The following is a 12,220-nucleotide window of genomic DNA, read 5'->3' as shown; positions in this document are numbered from 1 at the left end:
TGGGGAAGAGCAGAGTGGAACGAAATATATAGACCCTGAGTTCACTGCCCATTATTCTCAGAGTCCAGAGCTACCACCCTTCAGGATCATAAGAACTAGAGCAGACAGAAGCTCTCCTCAGCACAAAGTCAAGAGGCATTCAAATCCTCCACTCTCTAAGACAAACTCTACTTGCCAAAAAACTTTCCAGAGGAAATCAGCTTCACTGATCGCTACTCTCATCAGTTGGTACTTAATGCTCACTGGCTGTTAGACCGTATCTACACTGGGCACCTTTCTGGTTTGTGGATTACAGATAAGCCATAGATTGCTGCCCCTAACGAGTCAGTGCACTACAGCCACGTTAGATTATGTTTCACTTTCAGGCCTCAGGGCTTGAAGCAATTCTATTTTTAAGCTTTCTCAGTTCTAAAAAGGAAAAGAAGGCATTTTAAGGCAATTAGCTTTGGCTAAAGGAATGACAGTTTCCTCTTAAAGAGTTAACTGATTAGCCACTTTGCTAAACCAGAAATCTTGGAGCTAACCACAGAGGAAGAACACCTTGTTCAATGTTACTGGGCAAGGGCTGGGGACCTCTGAAAGTGTAACAATCACTCAGGATGTGGGTGGCCCAGGACAAAACCCCGTTACTACCAGAGGGGCACTGTGTGTCCTTCTCCCCAAGACAGTCTCAAAAATCCTTTTAGATTCTATTCTCTATGGAGCATGTGTCACTTTTTGAGCAACAGGATATAACCATAGAAGACAAATTAGCGAATATTAAATAAATCTTTAAAAAATACTATCATGTTTTGAAGAGTCATTCTTTCCTTTTTTAAAGAATTCCCTTTCATTTAACATCCAAAGTAGCCTTGCTTATTTTGTATCTTTGGGAATAAGTCATTATCCCCACAGCCAACTGTTTAAAGGATACCTCTTTATGTGCACGTTTTTAAAAAAGGTAACCACTCCTGAAGGAAATCTAAAATGTGTTCTACACACCCCAATTTTCTCATATAGGGTTCATGAGACACAGTTAACCTCTTGGTGAACGAGGTTTCTAAGAATTCAAAAGTCTCCAGTTTCGGTTTTGGCTTTGCCACTAGCAAAGACCTGTGACCTTGGGCAAGTAATTTAACAGTGCTGGGCCTGAATTTCCTCACCTGCAACATGAAGGGGATTGGACAGATGAGGACTCTTTTGCCTTACACCTCTCAAACATTATGATTCCAAGACCAGTGTAAGTACCAACTATTGCCCATGCCAACCTAAACTATCATTCTCATGGGCTGTCAAGTTCTAAGAATGTTGTCTAGACCATACAAATGGCCCCAGAGAGCTGGGCTACAGTAATGGAAAGCAGACTGAAGTCAATTATTTTTTATTCTTCTCACCCCTTCCTATTCCATCAGCTGCCAATTCTCACTGCTTTCTATCTCGAGCTGACATAAACCCCTGCCATAGTTTACAAAGCTAAGTGGGGGCCTGCATCACTCAGATTCTTCATCAAAGCAAAGCGCATCTGGCTTTGTGATACAATCTGGCAACCAGTGGCCTTTATCACTTCTCCTTCAGTTATATTGCATTGGATATGAGAGTATTTGAGGGCAAAATTATATTTTTTAAAAGTTATATTGTAGACAAATATGGTGGCCATAAGACTGACCCCCAGTTAAGGTTGGGGAAAGAATGTATTCTTGTAATGTACATTCCTTGAATTCCAAAAACACATTGTTTTTAGAGGAGAGGGTTTGAAACAAGTGTGAACAGAATATAAACCAATTTCCCTCTTACTGAAATAAAAACTCGATATGTTATCCCTCTATAATAATCCTCACTCTGCAAGTTTCCTGTCCCCAAAGGCAGTTGTTGCTTTTCGGTACCTTCTGTGGTATAACTTTTCTTTGTGAAAGATACATTTTCCTCATCACTTTTTGAAGCCGAAGAGAGGGTCAGGGTAGGAAGCAGACACTATTAGTGGTTTCCTATATTTACTGCTTTCCCAGTTATCTTCCATTGTAAGTCCCATGAAAAATGATTAGTAGAAAAAATGCTTTTTAGCAATTGCAAATACAGTCCCTGAAATATTTTTAAACTGCTAACAAGAATGAAAATACGCATTAAACCACAGACTTAGTACCTCAAAGAATTCAGGGAAGATCCCCCTCTTTAAAAAACAAAATTCTGAAATCTACCTTCTTTACCTTGCATCATTTCAGCATGGGAATCTATCAGCGACCTGGTGAGCATAGGCAACTGATTTTCACTCATCCTAGTTAAAGCTGTTAGCAGGAAGTAAATGGTTAAAAAGGGAATCGAAGTTGGCTAGCTTGGGAAAGTGGATGTAAACTGGTCCTACAAATGGAGTATTTGTAAAATCAGGTTAAATTAGGAAAACCAGTCAGAAAATTAACTATGAGTACTTTTAAAGGTATGGATGATATATCTTTGCAGATAGCACTAAAGACAGAAGAGTTAAAGGAAAACTACTGCTTTATATATTTCTGAGAAACCACAATAAAAGCTTTCACCCTGTCTTTCAATCTCCAGGTATTGTTATTTATGCACGTCTAGGCTTAGAGTATTATTTTCTGTTTTCAAGTTAGCGTTACACGGTACAACATTAATCTCAGAATCTGCTCTTCCAAGTAATACACAAGGTGGTGATTTATAGAAAAACAAAAAATCCTTTCCTGTTCACAAGGTGGAGTTCTTCAGCTCCCAGTGCCATATTTAAGGGTGCTTTGTTTCAGAGGATGATTAGAGTGGCGCCCTTGGTACTGATTACAGTGGAGCTACTTGCACTGCCCAAGTCTGGGCACTGCATTATATTAAAACTTCCATTTTGGGGTATGTAGTGACTAAAAATTGTCTCCCAGCTTAAACTTGGCATCAACCATATATCTCAGCAGAAGCAAGATTATTGAGTATAGAACCACAGGAACCCGGCACTTTTCTTTTTATAATAGAACAGGAAAAGAGACCCTGCTGAAATAGCACCTATGGTTCCTCCATTCTTAGATGAAAATTTCAAGCATTGAGGGCTCTTTCCCAAAGTATAATCAGTAGGTTGCTATGACTGTGACAGGACATAGTCTCTTGCATTATTAAATCCCAAATTTTCTAGAATAAAATAATTTCAGCTGCTTTTTAGAAGCAGCAGCAGAAAATGATGGAGCCTTGTCTGCTCCATTGAGTAGCACTTCTGACTACGGTTTCTCTGTAGTTCTTACATTTCCAACAGTTCACCAACTAAGATGGAATTTATCTAATGCATGTCTCTGACATGGTGAAGATTGAGAGTTCAGGTCTAACAAAAGCCGCTAAGCATAAACTGCATCCAAAAGTTGGCAGGTCTGTGGAATCATGGACGGAGTGGAACTCAGGCAAAAAAGTGAGGATGACGTGGCCTTTTCACAATTCAAGGCATATGCTTGGCAGTTCAATGCCACTATCTCTGTATAGGCGTGTCTTACTGAAATGTCCCAGTTTTACCCCTAGGATGGCCATGTTTTATATATTTAAAAGCCCAAATTAATTGGGTATAATTAATTACCTACCACTTAAAGACTTTTAACAGTTGTGTTCATATATGTAAACAAAGGGACAATGTGCAACTGGCCTTACACTATTTCACTAAGTCAGAAAAAAAATTAACATTTGTGTAATAAATATGAATTGTACTGGGTGTCTACTTTTTGCCAGGCACTGTGCTAAGTATTTCACATCCATTATCACATTTAACTCTTCAAAAGAACCTTAAAGGTGACACTGTTATTGTCCCTATGTTACAGAGGAAGAAACTGAGTTGAGATTAAGTTATTTGCCAATGAACACACATTTTGTAAATAATGGATGCTTTACAGCTGGTAAGGTAGTACTCATATTTTTCCCCCCATTGAAAAAAAGGTGTAGAAGTTGCTTCTGGTTAAGTCCTTAGATATTCTTGAGACAGAACTGGGGATCAGAACCAGATATAGATCTGCAACTCTGGCCACCTGAAGACTTTTCAACCTCTTCTTGGACACAGAGTGTTTAGGTGGTCTTTGTTCAGTCAGTCACTTAGCCTTCCCCATCCTGTCGTTCCTGCTTAGGGAAAGAGTATCAACAAAATTCAAAATTCGAAGACTTGCATGGAAGTCTAATATAATTTCGATAAGAAAAACAATAAATCAAACTTTATATTCAGTGCTTAGAACTCTATATGCATTGACTAGATAAATTTCCTACACCCTTCCGGAAGAAATAGCTCTTTTTTTTGAGACAGAGTCTCGCTCTGCCGCCAGGCTGGAGTGCACTGTCGGGATCTCAGCTCACAGCAACCTCCGCCTCCCAGGGTCAAGTGATTTTCCTGCCTCAGCCTCCTGAGTAGCTGGGATTACAGGCACGCACCGCCACGCCCAGCTAATTTTTGTATTTTTAGTAGAGACGGGGTTTCACCATGTTGGCCAGGATGGTCTGGATCTCTTGACCTCGTAGTCCGCCCGCGTTGGCTTCCCAAAGTACTGGGATTACAGGCATGAGCCACCGCGCCCGGCCAGAAGAAATAGCTCTTAAAAGTTTAGATAACTGGCCAGGCGTGGTGGCTCACGCCTGTAATCCCAGCTACTCAGGAGGCTGAGGCGGGAGAATGCTTGAACTCGGGAGGCGGAGGTTGCAGTGAGCCGACATCGCGCCATTGCACTCCAGCCTGGGCGACAGAATAAGACTCCGTCTCAAAAAAAAAAAGTGTAGATAACCAATGATTCAGCATACATTGTAATCTTATATAAAAAAAGCTTCTGAATATGTATATGAGTAACATTTATATTCCTGTAATGAAAAACCTTTTGTGTACACATAAACTCAAAAGGATATTACTATTCCTGGAATAATAATTTCATGTCAAGGAGAATAAAGTTTTGAAATAACTTGGAAGATGGTGAGGGTAATTTAGTATATTTTAAATACTTAAACACAATGAACTATATATAATAAACTTGGCTTGAAAAATAGTCTTAGGGACCTGGCCCAATAAGCACTGTTAAAATTTTTTAAAAAGCAACTTGAAGGTCTCAAATTTCCCATTATCAAAACTACCCCCCATAAATCTGTGAATCTAATCCAAGAAGTATGTCAATTAGCTGGTTGTTTAAGGTTAGGTTTATGAAATAGTAACAGAACTTTGCAGGGGTCAAATATGCTTAAAATATGTCCAAACATGCTTAGGTCAAGTCAGTAAGAGTATCTGAAGCTAATAAAAGCATGCAATATTCTTGTGACTGAAAACCCAACACACTGGATACTGTTATGTGTAAGCAGGTCCTGTGCTCCGTTTCCCCCCTGCTGGCAGACCCTAGTCACTAAAAAAACGATGAGCTTCTTTGACTAAGACTACATCACACATGCCCAGCAAGTATCTCTGGGGCTGGAAAGCAGTTAAGACCGAACCCGGGGAGAAATTGGGAACACGAAAGAAATAAAAAACGCCTCATTATTCCCAAACCCATCCCATTTCCCAAAGTGCTGCCTATGTGCTGACTTTCTTCAAGACTCCCGCAAAATCTTGATTCTCCAAAAATTAAACCCATTTGGAGCTGAGACAAGGTGAGGTCCACGCCTGGTATGATCAGACTACCATGGATCTGAGTCTGGTTTGGTTCTAGCCCCGTGGAGGCCAAGCCTCACCACGAGGTGAGGACCCGGAGGCATGGAGGAAGGGAATGAAGGAGAGAAAAGGAGAAAGGGGAGACCTCCGGGCCACACTTCTTTCTAGTACCAACAAAAAGAGAAGCCGCATACTGACCTAAATCATCTCTCAAAGGCGCTTTATAAATTACAGGGACAAAGGGAGGGGGTGGCGGGTGGCCTGGGAATCCTACAGACACCCTACCCTCTGACCCGCCCCCCTCCCCCTCCAGCACAAGGGAAGGAAGACAGAAAACAGAGCTCAACTCGGCCATTGGCGAGAAGCCCCCTCCGGTTTTCTATCGCCCATCCATCCGCCCCCTAGAAAAAAAATCCACGTAAACACCATACCCACCCCCTGGGGCAGACACTCCCGCCCCGAGGTTCCTAGAACCGGAGGCCGGGGCATTTACTTAGTTAGATTTTTCTTGCTTACTCATTTCCCTCGAGCACCCAACCCCCCGTTCCCACTCCAAAACCCCGCTCAACCGCCTACCCTCACCGCTTCAGCCCCCAACAGAATCCGGTGCCCCCGCGGCGTCGGCGGCCCCCGAGCCGTCCCGGTCACTAACCTGCTGCTGTAAGGGCATTTCCGAAACCAGCCTGGCTCCGGGGGGAGGTGGGGGGCCGGCTGGAGAGGGGGCCCGGAGGGCCGAACAGACCGGCGGCGCAGGGCGAGGGCGGGCGCCGGTGGGGGGGTGGGGAGAGGAGAGGGAGGGTGGCGGTGCCGGGGGCGGGTGCGAGGGCGCCGGGACCGTCCCAGGCCAGGGAGCCGGCGAGCAGGAGGAAGTGGGTGCCCCCCTCTCCCCCTCCAGCGCCCCCTCCCGCCGCCGCCTCCTCCCCAGTCACAGGCGCGTCCTGCGCGCACGTGTGCGAAACGTCACCGGCGGGTCCCGGAGAGAGGGACAGACCCAGGCGGCGGGACGGGAACCCGGCTGCCCCCGCCCTCCGTCGCCGGGGGGCGGAGAGGGGGACAGGGCGGGGAAGGAAGGGGCAAGGGGAGAGGCGGGTCAAGGGCAGGCCCGGGGCCCGGCGAGGAAGGCCTGGGCGCTCGGGCCACGCGGGCGCCGCCGCTGCCACCACCAGGATGCGCCCAGGCCGGAGCGCCAGCCGGCAAGCCCCTCACCCCAGACAGCCCACGCCCCAGTCCGCACCCGGCTTCCAGCCCCACCTCCCCCACGCCCGACTCCCCTCCACCTCCCCCAGCCCCTTTGTTGCTGGGAGTTACTGATCCTAAAATGTGTCAAGCGCAGCCCCGCCGATCCCCTGCGCTCCGAGCACGCCGCAGGGACCCCCGGCCGCCAACGAGCCTTCAAGGCAGACTGGGGGCGAGCACCCCAACAGTCCCCCGGTTTCCACCCTTCAGAGCCCCCCACACCCCAGTTCACTGCTCCCTCCCCCACCCCCTTCTCCATCCGGGGCGTGACCCCTTCCTACGCCCGAGAAAGAGGAAGCTTCGGGTTGGAGGGGAAGGGAGAGTGGGGGTAGGGAAAAGTGCAGGAAAAGAAGGGGGGGCCGCGAAAAGTTTTGGAGTGTTTGATGTGGTTCGCGCCAAGGCAATCCCCGCCGCCCCGCGCGCCTGGCCGAGCCCCCCGACCCTCCTGGCGCCGGGGAGAGCACTCAGGTCTAACAATGAACCCTCGTTGGAGGGGCAGCCCCCAAGGCCCACGATGCTCGGCCCACTGCTCTCCCTGAGCGGTCCGCAGCGCGCCCACGACCCCGCGCGGTGCGAGCCCACCTCCCGCCGGGGCTGGGGACGGTGGGGAGGGAGGGTATTACCGGAGGGCCGCCGCCGCCGCCGCTGCCGCCGCGTCCCAGGGCTGGTGGCTGCTGCAGCAGCCCGGCTCTGCTGGAGGGTCCGTGCGGCGTGGTGTAGAGGAGGCTGCCGGCGGTCTGCTCCGCGCCGGGGGCACTGGGGAGGAGGGGGCCGGCGGCTACGGCGCCGCTTTGGAGGGAGGAGGAACAGGAGGTGGTGGAAGTGTTCGTGGTGAGGATCTGGATGTACGCGCCCGGGGCGGCGGCAGCGGCGGCGGCGGCGGCGAAGCCGGGGCTGGCTAGCAGTGCCCTTTTGTCCATGGAGGCTGCAGCGGCGGCGGCGACGACAGCCGCCCCCTCCCCACCCCCGGCGGTCACCAGGTACTGCTCCAGAGCGGGCTGGATCCCCTTTCTCATCTCTCGCTCCTGCTCTTTTTAGTGTTATGGTATATTAATGTATTGTTTTCAATTTCTTTATTATTTGCAGTCGGAGTTTCCAAGTCTCTCCTCCTTCTCTCCTCCCCGCCCGGCGCTTCCGAGCCCCCTCTCTCTCTTTTCTTTTTATTTTTCCGCACCGCACAGGCCCCGGGGGCCAAAAATAATCGGGGCTCTGGAGAGAGGAGGGTCCCGGCCGCACGGATATCGGGCCCCAAGCGGGGATGGAGGCGTCGGGGGCGGCCGATGCAACGGATTGCGAGGCGGCGGCGGCAGCCCGGGTGCTGCGGCCGGCAGCTGAAAAATGGCTCCAGGAAGCTGCTGCTGACAATGAATGAAGGGATACGGTTTACGCGCCAAGGTCCTCCCGCGAAACTCGGATTTCCCGCCGGCTTTTCAAACCATATTTGCATATCCCCGCCCCTCAACCCGCCGAGGACCGTTCCCACAGCCCATTGGGCCTCTATCTCCTTACTTTAGTTCCAATCGTGGAGCAGGGCCGCGATTTGCAGGTTTCCATTGGCTGCCGTGCATCATGGTTACCGGGGCGACAGGGACCCTATTTGCATAGGTCTCCTTGATTGGCTGGGAGAAGAGCAGTTTTTAGGGGGTGGGGCAAAGACTTTCCTTCTCTCCCACGGAAGACCACGCCTGGCCTAGGCTCCGCCCCTGTCCCCGCCCCCCCGCCGGGCCGGCGCTACTGACCTGGGCAGGGACTCCGCGCCCCGCAGACTCAGTGTAGATCTAGTCTAGAGCGCAAGTTTCGCTTTTGGAAATTGTCAAGGTGACTAAGGGAACACTCTCTTTCCTTTGACCAGTCGGTGCAATATACGAACAGCAGCAGGAGATTCTTCCAAATATGTGCCAAAGGCAAGTTGGACCATGCGGACGATGCCTGGCAGGTGGAAAAGGAGCCCTTTAAATCGTGGGCTTCTCCCTTTCTGAAATCCAACCAATGACGCGGCGAGAGCTGATCCCGAGGCCGGGGCTGATAGACAGAAGCATGTGGGCAGACAGAATCGTGGGGGCAGAAGGTTCAGCAGACGCGATTGCGGGCACCAGTTAACATTCCAGATCATTCCCGGTACCTTCATTATTAGCCTGGATAGGGGTAAAGTACAAATTAACTCTTTTGTCTTACGACGAGTATTGGTTTGAGTCCGGCAGATATTCCCTCTGGCCCAGAAACACCCAGGGCAGTTAATCAGGGCTAACCTAGAACTGATCTGCGGGTTTCTAATCCGCCAAGCAGTAATCCGAAAAAGTACACGCTTCCCACGATGACGTCGTGCCCCCAACGAACGCTGGCACGCCCGGGCATCAGCACTTTGTATCTTTAGTTTTGTAAGAAGTTCTGGAAGCAAACACGACTCAAACCTATCCCAAAGTATTTTTAAAATAGTGTTGTTGTTGTTTTTAAGTAAACTAGAAATTATCTAGTTTTAAGTAAACTAGAAAAATATAAAATGATTGTCAAACTCACTCCTGAATTTGTTCAAGTATTCAAGTGTCTTAAAATTAAAGCTTGCTCCTGAGACTGAGCAGGAAGAGAGACCCCTGCAGGAATGTGGGGAAAGGTATATATGTAGAGACTAGGTCATAATTTATAGTTATGTGCAAAACAGCTGCAAATTGGTGCTCATAGGTGATGAGGATTGCAACACCTTGAGCCCTTTCACAAGATTTTCATTATTATTAATTTCCCAAAACTCCTACTCAGAGTGCTATGAAACACCTGACAAGATGTGTCAGCTCAGGCTAGGACTCCTTAATAATTTAGCCTTATTACCTTTTCTGAAACAGATGAGTTAAAAGTTCCATTAAACCTTGCACCAGGCTCAGGAATATTTTAGTCTTACATTCAGGCTAGTTGAGGATCCATAGCCCTAAACATACATTTGTTGACACTGGTAGAAGTGACACTATCTTCTTATTTTTTTTTTTTTTGAGACAGAGTCTCACTCTTGTTGCCCAGGCTGGAGTGCCATGGCGTGATCTCAGCTCACTGCAACCTCTGCCTCCCGGGTTCAAGTGATTCTTCTGCCTCAGCTTCCTGAGTAGCTGGGACTACAGGTGCGTGCCACCACGCCCAGCTAATTTTTGTATTTTTAGTAGAGACAGGGTTCCATCATGTTGGCCAGGCTGGTCTTGAACTCCTGACCCTGCCTTGGTCTCCCAAAGTGCTGGGATTACAGGTGTGAGCCACTGTGCCTGGCCAGAAGTGATACTATCTTTAGGGCAGATTAAGTGGTACTCAGGGCATGAGTAATATACCAGCAGCTTCCCTGCTCTTGTTCCATCAGTGTTGCTTTCCTCTATGGATATACCTGTGGAGGAAACTAGTACTGTCACTACTTGGATATTACCATCTGCAGAACATCACTGGCAGCATGCATTTGGTGGCAGTAGTGGGGGTTGTGAGGGAAGAGTGGTGCAACATACACAGTAATTATAGACCTGCGCCTTATGATTAGAGACCAGCCTGGGACTGGGACTGTGCATAGAATTCTGGCTTGAGCTCCCCACAAGTGATTGCAGTAAGATAAATATGACACAGCCACAAGAAAGCAAGTGTTCACGCTCTAGACCCACACCTGCAATTCTGCTTTAGAAAGCTTTGAGATATTTATCAATCTATCTTACCCAAGTTTTTTTAATATAGGGTATTTGGTAGAGAAACAGATGTTTTGACATTTTATGTCTAGTGAACTCTAGGATGAGTAGGTGGAGAGAAGAGTTCAAAGAGAGAAGATAGTGGAAGATAAGATGCTAAAATCCAAGGTAGGCTATTAATTTGTGGAAGAGGTAGAATGTTTTAGCAGAAAGAATGAGCTTTGGAGTCAGAGTGATCTGGGTTTAAATTCTGGCTCAGCCATTTACCAGTTATATAGCTAGGGGTGGTGACTCACACCTATAATCCCGGCACTTTGGGAGGACAAGGAGGGCAGATCACCTGAGGTCGGGAGTTTGAGACCAGCCTGGCAAACATGGTGAAACCCCATCTCTACTAAAAATACAAAAATTAGGCCAGGCATAGTGGCTCAAGCTTGTAATTCCAGCACTTTAGGAAGCCGAGGCGGGCGGATCACCTGAGGTCAGGAGTTCAAGACCAGCCTGGCCAACATAGTGAAACTCCATCTCTACTAAAAATACAAAAATTAGGCATGGTGGCATACGCCTGTAATCCCAGCTACTTGGGAGGCTGAGGCAGGAGAATCGCTTGGACCCAGGAGGCGGAGGTTGCAGTGAGCCATGATCTTGCCACTTCATTCCAGCCTGGGCGACAGTGCAAGACTCTGTCTCAAAAAATAAAAATAAAAAAATCTGTTTTCTTATATGTCAAATGGAGACCCATGTTTCGACACCCATATTGCTAGGGTATGATGGAAAGAGGCAATAATACATGTAAAGTGCCAGGCATATAGGAAATGCCCAATAAGTGGCAGCTATTTATGAATCTACTTACTTGTGTGATCCTGCTTTGCATCTCTTTGTCCAACCTGACTCTCAGCGTCTAATCTTCCTAGAGCCCCCGGATGTCCACTTGCTAGGGCAGCTTAGCTTTTTCCCATACTAGGAGTGCAGTCATGTCCTGGTTAGTTGCAATTATAGAATCCTGACTCAGAAACTCAGGATAATAACATAAAGTCAGCTCTACTGTCTATCCCACTCCAACCTGCTGATCTGTTGGTGACCAGCATCTGACTGGTTCCTCAGTCTGAGCCCTCCTCACCTTCCCTTGAAGATGAATTTTTCTAGAACTAGAACCAGATGTTCTTGCCAACTATCACCCCTCTTTCCCTTGCTCTGACTGCCCCAAGGCTTCTAGTTTTCCCAGAATAGACCTGTGTGGTTGACTGACTGGTGGCACCCCAAAAGATGTATCTATATCCTAATCTCTAGAATCTGTGATTGTGATATTTGTGGGGAAAGGGTCTTTGTAGATGTAACTAAGGTAACGATCTCAGAATAAGACCATTTTGGATTATCTAGGGTGGCCCCTACATCCAATGACAAAGGTCCTTAGAGGGGACACCCAGAGGAGGCACACACAGAGGAGGAAAAAGCCATGTGAAGGTGGAGGCAGAGACTGGAGTGAGTGGCTACAAGCCAAGGAATGCCAACAGCCACCAGAAGCTGGGAGAGGCAAGGAACAGAATCTCTCCTAGAGCCTCTGGAGGGAGCAGATTCCTGCCAACACCTTGATTTTGGACTTCTGGCCTCCAGAACGGTAGTGGAATAAATTTCTACGGTTTTAAGCCACCTAGTCTGTGGTAATTTTTATGGCAGCCTACGAAATGAACACAGCCTGTCTTCCTGCCTACCTGAACCTTCAAACCTCTCAACTCCTACTCATCTTGGTTTTCTTGAAACAGGTTCTCAC

The 12,220-nt window shown here is 48.0% G+C and overlaps 1 protein-coding gene across 3 annotated transcripts in view; it reads right to left on the bottom strand.

The window, feature by feature from the left end:
• Positions 1-8,370, bottom strand: part of E2F3 (E2F transcription factor 3) — a 91,036-nt gene extending 82,666 nt beyond the window's left edge. For 2 of the 3 annotated variants that reach the window (XM_031666955.1, XM_031666956.1), the window contains exon 1: positions 7,426-8,370. In XM_031666955.1, the coding sequence (XP_031522815.1) occupies positions 7,426-7,818 (393 nt within the window). In that variant the 5' untranslated portion in view covers positions 7,819-8,370. Of the gene's footprint in view, positions 1-6,218; positions 6,368-7,425 lie in introns of those variants that run through there. The other variant, XM_017957623.3, reaches the window with a different exon arrangement.
• Between the last annotated feature and the right edge of the window lie 3,850 nt (positions 8,371-12,220).

Source organism: Papio anubis, chromosome 6 (assembly GCF_008728515.1).
Source record: "Papio anubis isolate 15944 chromosome 6, Panubis1.0, whole genome shotgun sequence".
Taxonomy (NCBI): Eukaryota; Metazoa; Chordata; class Mammalia; order Primates; family Cercopithecidae; genus Papio; species Papio anubis.
This window is presented reverse-complemented; position numbering and strand designations above follow the sequence as displayed.